The sequence below is a fragment of the Erigeron canadensis genome, chromosome 8 (genome assembly GCF_010389155.1).
Source record: "Erigeron canadensis isolate Cc75 chromosome 8, C_canadensis_v1, whole genome shotgun sequence".
NCBI lineage: Eukaryota > Viridiplantae > Streptophyta > Magnoliopsida > Asterales > Asteraceae > Erigeron > Erigeron canadensis.
Genome location: NC_057768.1, coordinates 17,147,430 through 17,166,795, shown reverse-complemented (window position 1 = coordinate 17,166,795; position 19,366 = coordinate 17,147,430). Strand labels below are relative to the sequence as shown.

The window sequence follows — 19,366 nt, the reverse complement described above, 5'->3', positions numbered from 1 at the left end:
CTAGTTCTTATTGCACGAGAGATTTGATAAGCATTAAATGTTATAATTCTTAGTGAATTCTATAAGTGTTATTGCTTATGTTATAAATGCTTAAAAGTGGATTTTCTAATTAATACATACGTTGTTTAATGTAGAAAATGAAATGTTTTGGAAATTGAAAAGTCAAAATATTTTTGAATATGTTTCAAGTAAATTTTTGAAATTTCAATTGTTTTTGGTTGCTAAGTATGCTTGACAAAGATTTGACTTGCCTTAGATTTTATTTTATCGATAGGTTAAGATTTTGGTTGTTTTGCATATTTATGATATTTTTATTGTTTTTGGTGCATTAATGAAGTTTGTTAAGTGTGCAGGTTACAGATAATAAACTCATTTTAAATGTAATTGACATCAAAAGTTTTAGATTGTGATTGAAGGTAAAATTGTTTTCGCTTGCTTATTGGAATTGCTTTGCGACGGACAATAAAAGTTGCTCAGAAATTGCTTCTACAGACTCCCCCTTTTCCGTTGCAATCATTTCTAGATAAACTCCGATAATCAATAGCTACCGAAAAACCTGAATCCATTGGCTTTCCCTTAACTGATGATATCGAGTGTTCTTGTTGAAACTTGATCTTCTGACATCGCATCCTGATCTTCAAACTGCAAAGTCCCTGTCCCTCTATGACAACCAATCAACCCAACACATCTCATTGTAGTTCTCCCCCTCAACTGTTAACCACCTCCGAATTAAGCATTGCCACCTTCCACTTAGGATCGTCGCTCTCCGTGCCTAATCGGCATATAATAGAGAAGTTGAATTTCCAACAATCAGCATCAAATCAACCAGCTATCACAAAGATAAGAAACTCTACAACCGGCATCATAAAATGTAATACCATAGACCCTGTCTCAAATATAGCAGCATCAAACTCCGTTTTGTATCTCCACAACTCTACTAATCACTTGAAGTCTTTCTTATCGGATCTCCCCTTCAGTTATATAAACCGCCAATCACATAAAGATCTTAATCTCGTAGTGAAACTTATATATCGCCTGATTACTATCCTTACATCATGGAATGTAGATAGGTTCAATCTTCAAATACTCAAACAACAAATAACCAGCTTCATCATTTCAATACTTCAACAAAGTTTTAACTATGTCTCGTATCTTCACAATTTTATCAATCACCCAGAGTCTTTTCTATCTGAGATCTCACTAAGGTACAATCTGCATGTACTTCAACCACAAGTGATCAACTTTATTGCTCCAATATTTCGACAAAAGCTTCCATAACTGCTATATAGAAGATCATTTGTTAAATAGTGTCAATCAAAATTGAAAACACTATGATCTTCAATACTCAACCATCTTAAAAATGACACCATCAATTTGTTAAGCCGAACAGAATAACTCTGAACTGAGTAACACTTTGAGTAACACCCTTGCTGCTAATATAACTCGAGTAATTGTAGAATTATTTTGAGAAATTCGAAAGAATCGTTATATTCCCCCTTATTTCTGCGTAAATTCTACAACCTGCAGAGTTTTGCTGAGAAAACTGAAGAAATCTCATTGAAGAACAACCTTGAAATTTTTATTCCACCAAAGAACAACCTTGAAATTTTTATTCCCCCCTTTTCTCTGCAAATACTTTGAAAATCAGCCTATAATAGGTTACGGTATCTCTCATTCTTGAGGTTCTTCAAAATGCTTAGAGCTCACGACATTTAAAGCTCTTCGCCAAACAGGGTATACCCGTTTCCCCTCCAAATTTTCATGGGAAAACACATTTACATGAAATGTTCATATTCATGTAAATTTTTATTAATAAGGCCATGGGAATTTTTTGATAATTGTCGAAAATTTTCATCCAAAACGTGCCGAAATCGCACAAAAACGGACCGAAAACTTTTCGAACGCTACCAAACTTCAAATCTCCATGAATCATACCCATTTTTTTTAATTTTTTTAATTTTTTATTTTTTACTACCCTGTCTTGTGTGCTTCATAGGATACAAGCACACAACTTAGAACCTCTTTACTCGATCTGTTTCTTGTTATCTTCAAACAAGGAAGTAGACATCTTTGTGTTAATGCAAGCACGTAGGACAAACCTCTACGTGATGGCATAAGCACGAACTTGCTTCAGATTGACATATCATCTTCAACATGACGTCAGCGTGAAGTAAGGAATACTAAGGCATGACGTAAGCACGAACTTGATATGAATTATGTGATTATCTTCGTGTTATGTCAGCACGAGGGAAAGTCCTCTTCGTGATGACGTATACACGAACTTGATCGTAAAAATGTGATTATCTTCGTGGTGACGTCAGCACGAGGGAAAGTCCTCTTCGTGATGACGTATACACGAACTTAATCAGAATTCGTGATATCTTGTCCATGAACTCGTGGTGACGTCCTCGTGAACTTGATCCACTTCGTGCTGATGTAAGCACGAAGTCAAAGGAAATATCATGCGAATACTAGCCACTTCGTGCTGACATAAGCACGAGGCTAAATCCTCTTCGTGCTGACGTAAGCACGAAGCTGCACGAACTTCTTCATCTTTACGAACTGAACACGAATTCAACAGAAAATCTTCAATAAAGATCGCAATTGAAAGCAAAATCGCTTCCCCCGCTCTGATACCAATTGAAAGTGCGGTTTGGACCGATTAAATCACGATCTAACAACATCTAAGTGTGCGGAATCCACTTAGATTTGTCTTTGAAGTTTCTGTAAAGTTATGAACATATAATCACGAATTACATGAAGAATAAGAGATAAGAACAGATGTAAAACTCGTGAATATCATTAATCATATGGATATTAGACCAAATCAGTATACATCTGACTGGCACGGGGTATAGATCTCTACCCCATGCACTATGAACAAAATCTGTTGCAACTCAAATCGTTAATTGAAACCCTAGACCTAGGTGTTCTATATATAGGCTGCTAAACAGGCTGGACTTCAATCTCGTTCGTGGGCTTTAAGCTCCTTCACACGAACTAGCGACTTCGTACTGACGTCATCACGAATTGATGATGACGTCATCAGGACTTTGATGAAGCCTTCTCTTCATCACGACCAGCCTCTAGAATTGTATTGCGATGGACAATAAAAGCCTCTCAAAAATTGCTTCTACATATGTGGAAAGTGATGAATCCATCCACTACACACTAAAACAAGGCACCAAAAGCTTCGCAATTACTGTTGATTTCCTCAGAGATGCCCTGAGGATGAACGATTTTGATGAAAATGAGATGCCCATTGAAATTCCATCTGGCATCAATACCAGGGAAGTGTGCAGGTTGATGGGGCACACTGACATTGTGGATGAGAATGGTCAGCTGCTCAGAAAGGGCTCTGTATATATGAGCAGGCTAACAGATTCATAGAGATATTTCTTCACTCATCTTGTTGAGTGCTTGGGTGGCAGTTCTGTAGGTTTAGATCAGATAAACCAGACACAGCTCCAGATTGCCTACTGTTTATGGCAGGGTATAGGGTGGACTTTGCCCAAATTTTCTTTAATGATCTGGTGGACATATTGAAGGTCAAGAGCAGGAAAGCCTCCATTCCCTTCATTCGATTTTTGTCCATTATTTTCAGAAGGGCCTTGAAAAATGAGTACTTTGTAAATACAACTCATTTTTCATTATGTGAATATCTGAGGGACCTCAACCAGTTGACCTCATCTCCTACTGAGGTCGACATTCCATCGGTGATGCTGTATCAATTCAGAATTCAAGAAGAGGCAAATGCATCATCACCAGATGAAGAGGTTGCTGGTGAGCCTTAAAACAATGAAGAAAATTCTGAAGTTGTTACTGCTGAAAGGATGCAACCTATTTCCCAGATAGCTCCTGCTGATAATTTTAAAAAGGCAAATCACATCTCTATTTCTGCCGATGCCAGATAGCTCCTGCTGATAATGTTAATAAGGCAAATCACATCTCTATTTCTGCCGATGCCATCAGAATAAATATGAACGATTGGATGGCCAAACTCTCAACAAATCATTCGGCAACTTCTATCATTGGAAGGTTAAATACCTTTTTCTTGAGCAGTCCACTATATGGTGCCCTAACCTTAAATCCGGGCAAAATGTATCACGATTATCTTTGTGAATTTTGGTATATTGCAGTGTATGTGGAAAGTGATGAATCCATCGACTACACACTAAAACAAGGCACCAAAAGCTTCACAATTACTGTTGATTTCCTCAGAGATGCCTTGAGGATGAACTATTTTGATAAAAATGAGATGCCCATTGAAATTCCATCTGGCATCAATACCAGGGAAGTGTGCAGGTTGATGGGGCACACTGAGATTGTGGATGAGAATGGTCAGCTGCTCAGGAAAGGCACTGTATACATGAGCAGGCTGACAGATTCATGGAGATATTTCTTCACTCATCTTGTTGAGTGCTTAGGTGGCAGTTCTGGAGGTTTAGATCAGATAAACTAGACACAGCTCTAGATTGCCTACTGTTTATGGCATGGGTATAGGGTGGACTTTGCCCAAATTTTCTTTAATGATCTGGTGGACAGATTGAAGGTCAAGAGCAGGAAAGCCTTCATTCCCTTCATTCGATTTTTGTCCAATATATTCAGAAGAGCCTTGAAAAATGAGTACTCTGTAAATACAACTCATTTTTCATTATGTGAATATCTGAGGGACCTCAACCAGTTGACCTCATCTCCTACTGAGGTCGACATTCCATCGGTGATGCTGTATCAATTCAGAATTCAAGAAGAGGCAAATGCATCATCACCAGATGAAGAGGTTGCTGGTGAATCTCAAAAGAATGAAGAAAATTCCGAAGTTGTTACTGCTGAAAGGGTGCAACCTATTTTCCAGATAGCCCCTGATCCTCAGCAGAATGCTGAAAATATTGTTGAAATTCCACCTAATCCCTCCAGGCCAAGGAACAGAACTCGTCGTCTTAGGAAAGACGGAGTTTTGGTATCATCTCTTCCAGAATCCTCTCATCTGGATTCTGGAGATCTTGTTCAGGAGATTGCCCCAGCAACCACTTCCTTAGTACCTGTAGAAGGAAGTGGTAAAAAAGAAAGAGGGTCTGGCTCACCTCTTGTTATACCAGTCTCAACTGCTGAAAGTGGGGACATCATGGCTGCTGATGGGTCCTTAATAGTTGAAGAGGTTGAGGGGGAACAAGCTGGGCAGACTGAAGGAGATAATCTGGAGCAAGGGGCTCAGATTGATTTGAATGTAGGGGTGGAGAATGTACAAGTAGAGGACCAGGCAGGTGGAACCGGCCCAGATTTGGATATGGTTGATTCTCCACTGTCTGAAGACAATGATTTTGATGTAAATATGAGTTTTCTGGGAGAAGAAGAAGTTGATCGCACCATCCATTCTGTCTCCCAGTCAATTCTTTCTGATATGCGTCCTCCACCCCCATAAAATATACCAACACCTCTTCCAGAACAAATATCAAATCCAACAACTTTTGAATCACCAACTTCACCAGAAATTCAACCATCTTAAACTTCTGAATCACTGGCAGTCACCCAACCAACTGAAAATATCACAAGGGTGTTGCCAGTATCATCCATCACCAGAATCACCAATCCTTCCAGTGGTCTCTCCTCTTCTTCTTCAACTGAGGTCCAAGGCCTTTTTGATAAGGTGGCGGACCTGAAGAGATCACTTCAGGCTTCTTCTCAGGTTATTTCTGACTTCAAATTTCTAATTACTAATAATCTTAAGTCAGAAATGAACATATTTGCTGGAAACGAGAAGATAGTCTTTGAGAAGCTGGATGAACTTGTCGTGGCAACAAATAAAAACTCTGAATCTATACAAGTTGCAGTCCAGGGAATCAAGGAGGATATGGTGACAACTGTTCAGACTACCATTAAAGCTGAAGTTGCTCAACCTCTGGCAAGTCTGACTGGTGAAGTTCAGAATTTGACCACCAGAATAAGCTCTCTAGAGAGCAGGCCAACGCTAGAGAAAAACTCAGTTGTCAGCACCCTTAGTGATGAAGTTGTTCGAAAGTTCAGGGGAGATATGCTGAAAGAAATCACTGAGGAGGTGTCTGAAACTCTCCTTAAAAATCTTCGTGATGGGTTGTTGCCTAAACTAATGAAGATGATTGACACCCAGTTGCCTCGCCACTTTCCTCAGGATCTTGAAATTATTAAAAAGGAAGTGATGCAATAGAGGAAAATTGTGAACAATATTGCTCCAGTGTCTGGTCGAACCTTTGATTCTGCTGATAGACATAAGCTGGACCAGGTGTCGAATCATCTTCAATCTGGAGATGCTTCCAAGGGGGAAGGTTCTAGAACAGAAAAGGTTGGTGATCTTCAGAAGAAGATTGAAGTCTGGAAGAAGGTGATTGGAAAGGATGTCACTGGTACTGAAGCCAGTGGACAAATTGAAGAAGAGGTTGCTGGTACTGATGCCAGTGAGCCAGTGTTTGAAGAGTTCCCAGACATCCCAAACACAATGAAAAAGATCAAGAGAAAGCAAGTGGTGACTGGTGAACCAACAGCAGAAGAGGAATATGTTTCTGCTGATGAGGCCAAGGCAAAGAGATTGGAGCAAGAGTGCATCTTAATTGAAATTTTCAAGAAGAATCTAAAATAGACTTGATTGCCCACCAGTTAGATATGGCCAGGCATGGGACTCTGGATTCTTACAACGCTGGCAGGTTGGGCGTACAAATTGAAGTATATAAAAAGATGAAGGATGATCCTAGGCTTAAGAAATGTTTGGATGCCTTGGATGATGTCTATATTCGATCCATGTATGCTCAGGATGAACAAGTCTATGATTCTGAAATCTATGGTGTGAGCATACTGGATCTCATTGCTCAGAGAAGAGAAGAGTTGAAAAATCTCCAGCAACAAGTAAGGAGTAATGCTACTGCTCTGGAGCATGAATATAGAAAGAAGATCAAGGGTTTGCCCAAGGCACCAGCCAGAAAATCCAAAGCTGCCAAAGATGCAGATCTTAGCACCTTCATTCCCTTGAACACTACAGAAAGAATCAATAAAGAAAAACTTTAACAAGCTGCTGAATAGAGAAAGGTGTCCAGGGAAATGGATGAGATGGTAAAAAGGGCTCAGGCAAAAGAAAAGTATGAACATTTGTCACAATTTAGAGCTCATGTCCGATCTATACTGGGTGCTGAGATCCATCTGGCAGAAAACCATGATAACTTCTCAAAGTTCCATGTCAACCTCTTCAGAGAAGGGAACTTTACTGATGAAAGAAAAGACACGTCAATCAGGGCATTCGGATGGTCAGAACTTAGAGAGATTGGCCTTTCCTTCAGGGGTAAAGATGTTTCCCAGGACGTTAAGTATTTCATGAAGAGGATTGGCAAGGAATGGATGAGGAAGGAACTAATGGAGATGGAGCTGGGCTTAAGGACTACTCTTACTACTTCATCATCTCCAGGTGTAAAGAGGAAGGCCACAGAAGAACCATCTGGGCATGCTGAAAAGAAAATGGCCTAAATCTGATATTGTACTTGTATTTTTTTTTTGTTGATAAAATTGTAACTTTCCTCCATTTGATGTCTGTAAATATAAGTTGCAATTTCTAGTTTTTCACAAGTACTTATCCAGATTAAGTCTAGAAATTAAATTGTATAAACTGGGAATACTAATGATCTTGACAAATTTTTTAAGGATTTTTCAAGCACAAACTTGTATAGATAAAAGCTAGAAAATCCTTGCATAATTTCTAAACAAATAGGAAGAATTTGTTAGGTCCAGATTTACTGGACTCACTCCAGACGTGATTACTGGAGCCCTCTGAAGATTTGTCCAGAAATTATGTGAAGACCAGTGAACAACTTACTTGTACATGAATCTGGATTCCACCAGATTTGTTCACTGGACTTCACTCCAGTCAAGATCTTTCCATTGAAGAACATTCTCACTGAAGTCTGAAGAAAGAAGTCTGACAAATAGCGGAGCTCACTGGAAGACTTACCAGATCTCCTGACTGGAGTCCTTGTCAGTGTTCTAGACCTTACAAGTCTGAACACTGATTATGAGGAATTGACTTTATGCCTTTACATGCCTTTACCCGGAAAATCCATTTGTCCTTTGTTAAAAGCCTTATACGCATGTAAAGGTGGTTGGTTAATTAGAAGACAAGTCACTATCATGTGACTTTATTCTTGTACTTTAATCAATGCATTTAAGGAATTAAAGTAATTTCCTCAAATGCATGTAACCATATTTGTATGGCGAAAAGAATATTATATTTATTCTTTTTGCCTATAAATACCAAGTCACTTCCTCGTCCAAATTACATACTTTTGCAATTTGGTGCTTTTGCTCAAATACTCTCGATCTAAACAGTTATACTTCACAACTTTAAGTATTTTGATCAAAGAGTTTATTTAGCAAAATTAGATCACTTGTAATTCATAGGTTGTTTAGATACTTAATTCGTAATTTCTTATTCCACAACAACCTTGTATTTTATTTAACATCAATAAATAAAATACACTTGAAAATTACATTGTGTCTCACCATTTACTTTACTTGTTTATCTTTATATTTTAAGTACGTATTACTTTATATATATTCTTGCATTTATATTTATTGTAATACTAGTCCAATCTAGTGCTTACTTGACGTTTCAAACTAGTCCTATCTAGTGATTACTTGACTTGTTGTATTCTACACTTGTGGGTTAAACCATCGAGTGAGGGACTTCACAATATATACTCGCAAGAAATATGAGAAGGAATATAAAATGTCAAGATCTCTATGGGTTGAATTAAGAATGAAGTAATATACATTTTAGGAGTACGAGAGCAAGTACCCGCGCGTTGTGGCGGTGAGATGGTGATGGTGATAAGTCATAGAGCGTGATATATAGAAAAGTGATATGTCATAGAGTGTCATAGTCAAATGTCTTAGCCATACGGGTCCACCCTAGGATTTAAAAATTTGTTGAAATTATATCGAATGACATCTCTAATGAAAGAGCATGAAATTTTAAAAACACCCATATAATTTTCATGATTTATCGATGTTAGGTTTTTGAAAGAATTAGATGAATAAAATGATTTATGGAAGAGAGAAAAAATTGTAGGCATTGATGTATGATACATCGTGCATTAGCATGTGTACGTTGTTGAAAGTTAAAAGTTTAAACCTTATTTGCTTTATAAAATACGAGAGCAAGTACCCGCGCGTTGCGGTGGTGTGATGGTGAAGGTGATAAGTCATAGAGTATGATAGGTCATATGATGTGATAAGTCATAGAGTGTCTTAGCCGTACGGGCTCCGCCCTCGGATTTAAAAATTCATTGAAAGTATATCGAATGACATCTCTAATGAAAGAACATGAAATTTTAAGAACACCTATATAATTTTTATAATTTATGGATGTACGGTTTTTGAGATAAAGATTTTGAAAGAATTAGAAAAATAAAATGATTTATAGAGGAGAGAGAAAGTTGTAGGCATTGATTTATGATACATTATATATTATCATTTGTACATTGTTTGAAATTGAAAATTGAAACAATATTTACTATAGATATAGATATACATTTGAAAAGGAAATACTCCACATTTAGGTTTTATTAACTTTTGGTAAATATTTAACAATGAACATGCATACTATACGTAGAGTGTGGACGAGTCTTTAGATTCGTCGGCTCTTAACATAAATAAAAAGGAACACTCTGGCAATGTGTATAACTGTCAAATGTCAATACCACAAACACAAAACATAAGCCATAAACATCAATCATTATAAAAAAACAAGAAAAGGAAAAAGCTTCCACAATTCTTTTACTAATAATAATAAATAATCTTAACATTTCTTGCTTTTATTTCTTGCTAGCCTGCACCTCACAAACACACACACACACAGAATTTCACTTTTCTTTCTGTTGTGTTTGTCTGGTGGGATGCTACTTGCATAACACTCATCTCTTTTCTTTCTTTTTCTCTTTTGAACATTCCATTTGAATTACAATTTTCATTTGTTAAAAATGGCAAAAGATAATGAACAAATGCAAATACCAAATCATAAAGACAAGAAGATGTTCATTGGTGTTGTTTGGAATTGTGCTGCTGAACTCAAATTATTATTGTCGGCCCTTTTGTTTTTATGCTCTTTAATCACTCTTTTTCAATTCTTCCCTTCTTCGCTTCATGATCTACGTGGCTGCACCGCCTTTCCACCACCGTCTTCTGCCGTCGAGCTTGTTGAAACCACCCCCATTTCGTCCCCACCTCCGGCTGAACAATACTCGAAACTAGAAGATGTTGTCATTGGAAATGGACTAATTAAGCGAAATTTCAATGGATATGGCTCTGCCGCGTATAACTTCATTCTTATGTCGGCATACAGAGGAGGCGCCGACACTTTTGCAGTTATAGGACTGTCCTCGAAACCCTTACATGTGTTTGGGAAACCCACTTATGTCTGTCAGTGGGTCCCAAACAATGTGACAAGGAATCAAGAAAACATCACAACCGCAGGATATAAAATCCTCCCTGATTGGGGTTACGGCCGTGTGTACACTGTTGTGGTGATCAACTGTACTTTTTCAAATCCAGTTGGTCAGGACAATAGAGGTGGACAATTACTTGTCCATGCCTCCACTTCTAGTGGAGGCGACACTAGCTTCGATCTAACCGACAAGATCGAAGCTCTAACAGAAGCTCCAGGGGAGCTAAACTTTTTACAAATCCAAGATAGTCCTAAATATGAATATTTGTATTGTGGTTCGCCGCTTTATGGTGGCCTAAGCCCACAACGTATTCGCGAATGGATTGCGTACCACGTAAAGTTGTTTGGAGAAAAGTCTCATTTTGTGATACATGATGCGGGTGGTGTGCACCCTGAAGTAATGGAAGTGTTAAGGCCTTGGATCGAAAAAGGTTATGTAACGTTACAAGATATCAAAGAACAAGAGAGATTTGATGGATATTATCATAATCAATTCCTTATTGTGAACGATTGTTTGCATAGATACAGATTCATGACTAAATGGATGTTCTTTTTCGACGTTGACGAATTCATCTTTGTTCCTAACAAATCCACCCTTAAAGCCGTTACAGATTCGCTATCCGAGTATACACAATTCACAATTGAGCAACGAACCATGTCTAACAAGTTATGTTACCTTGATGATAATGCAGGGAGAATTTACAGGTATAGTTCCTTCTTTTTCTTTTTATGTTTTTAGCTCTATGATTAGATCTTATTTTAGTCTTGTTGATTAATTAGTTGTTTATTAGTGTATGGAATAGAATCTGATTCAACTCATTATTAGTGAGAACGTAGACTTATGCTTGACCATTGTTTGACAACTCACATTCCCAATTACTCTGTTTGATTCCCTCATTAGATAATTTTAGATAAAAAACTTGTGCATTATTGAATGAGCAATAGTTAAGCTATAGGCTTATTAAAACAATAGGTATCTAATTTCACTCGCTTTTTCTCAAATATACAGTAGATAGAAACTCATAGTACAACTAACAGTTATACTATGCATAAATTAATTATTAGAGAAAAGGAGGCAGAAATAGAAGGCTTCAAATTTAAATACTATTCGACACTAATATATCACTCATTTAAAATTAGGTAACATAAATGTATGATTGATAACGTTATATCAGTCGATGGGTTAAGTTGGTGCATGTATTTGGAACTATACTAATTTCCTTTATGTAGTGTTTGTTAAAAGATTTTTTTTTTTTTTTGGGGACCCCGAATGCAACCTCGGTAGGTGGTTATTTTGTCTTGTCGAGAGATAATAATTTGTTATTTTCTATACTACATGTGTATTCCTTCAAAGATACTGATATTTAATCATATGTCTGTGTTATACGTACAGAAAATGGGGGATCGAGAAGTTGGTATATAGAGATACAAAACGAGGGATCAGGAGAGACAGAAAATACGCGATTCAACCACGAAATGTTTTTGCCACGGGTGTACACATGTCGCAAAATATTAAAGGGAAAACGTTACATAAAACCGATGGAAAGATCGTGTACTATCATTACCACGGGACGATATCAGAAAGGCGAGAACCATGTAGGCAGCTAGTGAACACCACTGACAAGTATTTTGACGGAACGCCGTATGTTGTGGACACCACCATGAGGGAGGCTGCCGGAGAAGTCAAGACATTTGAGCTACAAATGATAGGACCAGTTTTGCAGAAAACTCACCAATAATGTATAGAAAATGTTGTTTTGTATACTTGTAATAAATTTCATATAAATATAGATATATGCATATAGCTGAAAAGATACATTTTATTTTGTCTTTAGGTAAATTCGTCTGTATTATTTATTCAATTGATTAATTTAAATACATGTTCTGTTTTCTCTTAAAACTACTCTGTACTGTGCATTCATATACTCATATAGTGCGACGGGTGAAAGATTGTTTTTCGTTTTTTGTGACATATTTCAGAATTCAGACAGTATTTGAAGAATATATATGTTATTATCCATGTTAAATGGCTGTTTTAGATACGAGAAATCATAATTGTACTACACAATTCAATAAATATACTACAAAGACACAATGTACAATTTGGATAAGGATTCCCCCAAGTTATAATACTAACTTTAGTCAAGTTAGAAAAATCATGACTTTTGGATTAAAATTAAGGGCCAAGATTCAATGATCATTATTGAATTTTGTCCTTTGATTTTAACCCAAAGGCCATGATTCTTCTAACTTGATCTATTAAGTTGTTTGAACTTGAGGAAATCTCCTTCCGTACAAGTTTAGCAACATATAGATAATATAATGTATAATTATGATACATTTCTAAATTCATATGGACATGTGATTCTTATACATAACATCTTATCTTTTACGAGTATATAAATAAAAGTAGATTGTTAATTATGAGATAATCTAGTTTAAAGATTTTTTCTATAATTAATGTTTTTAAATCCAATTTATTTTTAAAAATGGTTCAGTCGACTATTATATTTTAATATTTATAAAAAAAAATTGTGATTTAAAAAAAATGAAAATAAATTATGAGGGTAGATTGATTCGTTTACTAAATAAAATATTAAATATTTATCTTTTTTCCTATATTGTCTTTTTTTTTTCTTTGCTTAATTAACGTTAGTAACAATTATATATTTAAAAGCTTATAAAATGTTATCATAATAATGTGCGGGTATTACCTGGTTTTATAAGCTAGTATAAGAATTTAAGAAATTGTGATATATTGAAATCATAACAGACATCACCAAATAACAATACATCGTATTATATCTGGTGGGAAAAAAATGATGATGTTGCAAATTATAATTTTTCTTAATCAAACAACAGTCCATGCTTGTACTTTTTTTTTTAAAAAAAAAATATTAATAAGAGTAAGGCTCTAATTTTCTTTTTTACTTAATATATTTAATAATTAAAAATTTAATAAATTCAATTAAATTTTATGTTTTTTTTCTATTTAATAAATAAAAATAATCGGTAATTATTTGGTTTTTTTAATACATGCAAACGTTATTGTATATTTATCCATTTAATACATTTAGACCATAAAGACTAAAAAAGGAATGCTAAAACAATTTATTATAGATTACATTGTGTAAACCACTTTCAAAATGTGTTACACATGACCAAGTACCCAACTATAATGTATTACACTAATGTATTACACATTTACCGTTGATTTGGTAGACGGCCGCATGACCCAACTAATGTCAATGTATTACACGTTTACCGTCCATTTGGTAGATGACAATCACTACAAATTAAAGGCAATAAAACAATTAAATTTAAAGTGTACATATGAATCTATGTAGCCCATTAAAGTGGTTTTTTCTTTTCTCTTTTGAAAATTAGAAAATTTGTGTTGGGAACAGGAAAAGTGAGAGGCTTTTGTAAGTTTATAAAAGTTTCACATCCTCCAAAAGCAATGGAATCGAATGTCGCAATTGTCGTAACTATACGTCTATACCCATTGTTTAAATTCATTTTGTCATAATAATTCTCTGCCTTTTGTAACCAGCAAGGAAGTGAAACTCAGCAAACTTTTTATATATGAAATAAAATGTCGCAATTGACAATCTTTGGTTACATTTAGTTTACAGAATTTGGTGAAATTTCCATTCTTTAAAGATGGGAAACGAAATTTCATTTTTTTGGTCACTTAAATTTTTAAATATTCAAAATTATTGTATCAAATTTTATTCTGTCAAATTTTAATTCATTCGATAAATTTCATTTCTTTCAAAAATATAGTATGAACTATACATGTCCTAATAAATAAACATCAATGTTTATATACGAATTTAAAATCTCCGTAAAGTCATTTTTTCCTTACTACCATACCAAAAACTCATCAATATAATCCTCTATTCGTTTCATTAGTAATGTAATGTTTTGAATTTTTAAAGTCTAACTTCTTTAACTTTGATCTTAAATAATTTTCTTTGAGTTAGATAATACTTAATAAAATTTTATGAATTGATTGTGTTAAGTTCTCAAGACAAAGTATTCAATTCATCAGATATCCGATAAGATGTAACAAGAGTTACAAGATTCATTCACCGGCTCGAATGAAAAACGTCACCATTGTATATATGAGCAGGCGTCCGACATGCTTAAGAGTCCCAGTCGAGTACCAAAAGCCATCAAGCATATTGGAACAACCGAAGATTCCTGAATGGAAATGAAAAAAGATGACTACGGATATCATATGCTATATGTGTAATCATGGTCATGATGACTATGTGATGTGACTCATTTTATACTAATTTCCTACATCGTAATTAGTGATTTTAAGTGTTTTTGGAGTCGTTTTTGTATAAATTTGGTGCGTTTATGGTATTTGTTAGTGTTCACAGGATAATAGCCAGTATTATAGCATATTACTGAAGAAAACGACATTTAGAGACCTAAAGTGCACTTACGAATGGCTTCGCTGAGGCTTGGAAGCAAAAATGAAGACTTTAATGAAGATTTACTGATGGTGCACCGCAATCAAAGAAGCCGAGAGGAAGTGCTATGTTCGAGTGCGCCACACTCAAAGTTAAAGGTGTGGGAATATCATATGGGCGCCGCACCTCTTGAATAGGTGCACCGCACCTGCTGGACAGGAAAACATTGACTTTTGCTTAAAGTGTAAATACCTAGTCAAACATAACCCTAGCCCATTCTTTTCATTCCAACCATTTTTAGAGCACTTTTAAGGAGGTTTTTCACTCGAGAATCATCTTTGAAATCCTCAATCACGATTGGATCATTTACATTATTCGCTTTCGATTTCTTGTATTCGGTAACAAAGAATTCTTCTTATTTAATATGCTATTTCAATTTCATGATAAGTAGCTAATCACTTTATCATCAATCTTGATGAAGTGAGACAATATGTAAGGATTGCACACTTTTATTAATTCAATGTTGATTTTATTTAACGTTATATCGTGATCTTAGCGTATCTCTTTCTTTTAATTTATCTTGAATTAATTCAATTGATTGTATATAATCAATATGTGTCTTTAATGGTAATTATTGATTATATATATATATATATATATATATATATATATATATCATTTTGATTGTTTAGGTACAAATGACTGGGTCTATGACGGGTACGCTAGATAATCATTTAATGATGATAGGAATTAATGTGTTAACGGTTGGGTACAATCGTTAGATATAACTGTTATCTTAATAACCAAAACCATTGTTTTATTAGGGAAGTGATAAAAGATTTCTTGGGGTACTAGTCCTTGTAAAGAAACTAGTTAAAGCAATAGATTCAAATAACGTCATTAACTTGACGGCTACGGGGTTGGTTCTTTGTTTGAGTCTCGGTTATTTATTCAACTTAATTTGGAATTGAACTTCATTTATGTGCAATCTGAACATGTTGTTGAGCGGATTCGAGATGGATGCCTTTTAAAATTATTGTTTTCAGTTAAAAACTCTCTTTTCGATTAATCCTGCGGGATTACTAACTGATTCTACTAATTACTTAACTTTAGTCCTTGTGATCGACCTCGGATATACCAAGCTAACTATACTGTATATGAACAGGTTCACTGTCTGTGAGTGTGTTGTAGTTAGTCGCTAGGTGATTCGTGTTTATAAATTTTTTTGACTCGATTTCGCACATCACTATGTGAGCTCACTTTCTAGCGTTTTGCGAGGACTTCAAATGGAACAAATGACAAAAGTTTGTTTCAAGGAAATCATTGCGAAACAGGGAGTTCTTGTGTCACTCGTTTCGGACCCTGATAGTTGATTCACTTTGTGATAGATTTTGTCTAATGCAAAAGAAAATAGAATGTGAAGTTGTTCAAAGATGTCCACCTTTCAATGTTGCAATGAGGCCTCTATATTATCAACACCAAAAGTTGTCCAAAGAGGCCTCGTGTTATTCTATGACTTTTGTTCAAAGAAATATTTGATAGTGATATTCTGGTATAGTAGTTGCCATAGTACCACCCATGAATTTCATACTAACTAATTGTAAGTCCCTCTGATCTTGTACTACTATCAAACCAGAGATCAACTTAAGGATATGTCGAGGTGCGGAAATTCCTCGAGATAACCCACGGTTTATATATCTACCTTTAGATGATATATATATCACTATATATATATATCTTTTACGTGATGATAAACACTCCGGGAGCGGCTCTCCGGACGCACCTTACCAAACACGTGGTAACTTGCAATCTACGAGTCGTTTGGGGGGCCAGGTGTGTGTTTACGGTTCGTGCACGAGACGAGTATTACCCACAAGATCAACCGTGCGTGTTCTTGGTTTTCTCTCTCTAGGATTTGCTCGTTTCTCTCTCTACACTCTTGTCCAAACACGCATGAAACACACCCACTATATGTAGGCAAGGGATAGGAACACGCAAATGGCTATATGCGTGTTCTGAAACACGCAGGCCCATGCATGTTTCCAAGCCCAAGCCCATTAGGGTTTTGGCCAGTTTGCGCGTTTCTATGGGCATAGCATACTTTTGCTTATTTCCACAGAAACTCTCAAACCATTTGAGAGTTCTTGAGAACAAGCATACTTTTGCTTGTTTCTTAGAAACTCTCAAATGAACATTTGAGTGTTCTTACTTTGACCAAGCAAGACTTTTTGCTTGTTCCTAAGAACCCTCAAATAACATTTAGGATACGTTGAGTAAATGTCTTTACTACAGTCAAGACGCAGAACCGACATTGTACTCTGAGTTAATGTCTTTACTGCTGTCAAGACGCAGAACCGATATTAACTCAACTAATGCTTTAACTGCTGTAAAGATACGCAGAACTAGCATTAGCCTTTGACACATTTCAACTGTTGTGAAGACGCAGAAACAGTGTCGTCAATATTACCTATTGGAAGTGTGTATATAAGATTAATGTTCATACTGCGGTAAATATGCAGCAACACAAATATCTTAACTTCCCTATGGAAGTACATTTAGTTAATATCTCAACTGATGTTAATACGCAGAAACAATATTAATTTAATGTCTTTTTACATGTTATGTCTAAAACCTGCAAAATACAAATAATAAACAAACATATAAACATAAGTTGGATCCCAATTGGCTTTCACAAAATATGCCAGGGTAGTATTAAGACAAACGGTAATTACAAGATAATTACAAGACTTGAAATTATACACAAATTTACTACACATATCTAGAATGTTCATGTCACTGAGAATCATGCACTAACAGTCTCCCCCTTGACATCAACATCTAGATATGGCCTTCAAGTCTTCGTTTGTCATCCTAAGTGTGGCAAAAAACCCTCTTCAGGAACTTCAGAAGTTCTTCACGCTCTTCTGCTCTTCTATCTCCTTTCGACCTGAGCTTCCTTCTCAAAATCTGAGTCGGACTCTGTCGTGGAATCTGTGCTTCTGCCTGCAGCAAGTCTTCGAGATTTTTCTTGATCTGCCCTAGATCCAGGATCCTTTGGCTTGATCATGTCGGCAATTACATTTTGATATGCCACGTTATCGTGTCCGAACTTTAGAAAAATCTCGTTCTTCAGATTCAAGGTTCCAGAAGAATCTGATGATATCACATCATCTCCAGAAAGAATCGGAACATTCTGGTGACCAACTCCTACATCTCCCGTTGGTCGTTCCTGGGCACCAACTCCAACATCTCCAGTTGGTGCGGGACTAAGATTGGCAGGTGCTTTCCCTTTTCTTTTTCAGCTGTGGGGGCTTGAGAGGTACCAACAGCACCAGGCTGGCTTTGCTCCCCCTGAGATATAGCACTCCTCGTGCCTATTGGAAATCTTGAAGTCTCCCTTTGTCTGCTAGGATCATCTCCCTCGTCTTCTCTACTTTTTCTCCTAAGGGCATCATCCTTGCAGGTTTGCTGTATCTCCCCCTGAGACTTAAGATTTCCAATATTCTCATTCAGCTGGTCATAGTCGTCATCGAAGCTTGTCAAACCTACAGTCTGGCTCTTTATAACTTCTGTGTGATTATCCAATCTTTCAAAAATCAACTTCAGGTGCTTGGTTGTCTCAGATTGGATCGATTGTAGAGCCTCCTGCCTTGTTCGAAGCTGGGCATTCTTAGCCCTCAGCTCTTCAAGCTCCTGACGGTGTGATTCTTCCTGCTTAGACAGATTCTCTGTAAAGCTAGAAACCATAGCTCTCATATCAGCCACTTGCTTTACCAACCCAGATATTTCATCGTTGACGGTTCTGGAGTTGTTTGGTTGGGAAGACATCACTGATGGTCGAGAAGGAATAGTTGGTGGTGCAATTGGTCTTGGTGCAGCCAGTCTGATTATAGCTGCATGTGGTTGTTGGATTGCAGAGGTTCCAACAACCGGAAGAGTAACTGTAGTTTGTGGCCCTGATGTTGTGGCGACACTGGTGAATGATGTGAATGCAGACCCTGTAGCTAAAAGTCTGATTCTTGTACTTGTTTGCTCAACCGGTGGCCTCATCATCAAACCCTTACCTCCTCCCCTAGGTCTAGCAGTTACCTCCTCAGAATCTCTCTGCACATGCTCAGACAAACGACTCGACCCCTTTTCAACTGCCACAACCATCGTGGCACCAAGTCTCAGAGACTTTTGAGCGCCAGATGTGCCTTCATCAGCCCTCTTTCTTCTCCTGGGCTGAAGAGGCTCACTATCTTCTTCATCTTCCTCCTCAGGCTGGAAGTCTGCATCAGCCCTGAGTTCCCTTTCAAATTGAGCAGCAAGTTGTTCTTGTCTAAGCCTGTGTGCTCTTTCTTGAGGGTCCTCTTGACCATCATCATCATCATCATCATCATCATCATCATCATCATCATCATCATCATCATCATCATCATCATCATCATCATCATCACTGGAGCTGTCCTCTATACTACTCACAGTGGCATGAGAATCACTA

General features: G+C 36.6%; 1 protein-coding gene across 1 annotated transcript; it reads left to right on the top strand.

Moving 5' to 3' along the window:
- Positions 1-9,844: 9,844 nt before the first annotated feature.
- LOC122578544 (galactan beta-1,4-galactosyltransferase GALS3-like) lies at positions 9,845-12,359 on the top strand. Its single transcript, XM_043750521.1, has 2 exons — positions 9,845-11,164; positions 11,853-12,359. The coding sequence occupies exons 1-2, from the start codon at positions 9,996-9,998 to the stop codon at positions 12,196-12,198; spliced, it is 1,515 nt and encodes a 504-aa protein (XP_043606456.1). The 5' UTR covers positions 9,845-9,995; the 3' UTR covers positions 12,199-12,359.
- Positions 12,360-19,366: the final 7,007 nt, after the last annotated feature.

Coding starts and splice junctions, on each gene's coding strand:
- LOC122578544 (XM_043750521.1), top strand. CDS start 9,996: ATGGCAAAAGATAATGAACAAATGCAAATACCAAATCATAAAGACAAG. Junction 11,165..11,852: donor AATGCAGGGAGAATTTACAG/GTATAGTTCCTT, acceptor TTATACGTACAG/AAAATGGGGGATCGAGAAGT.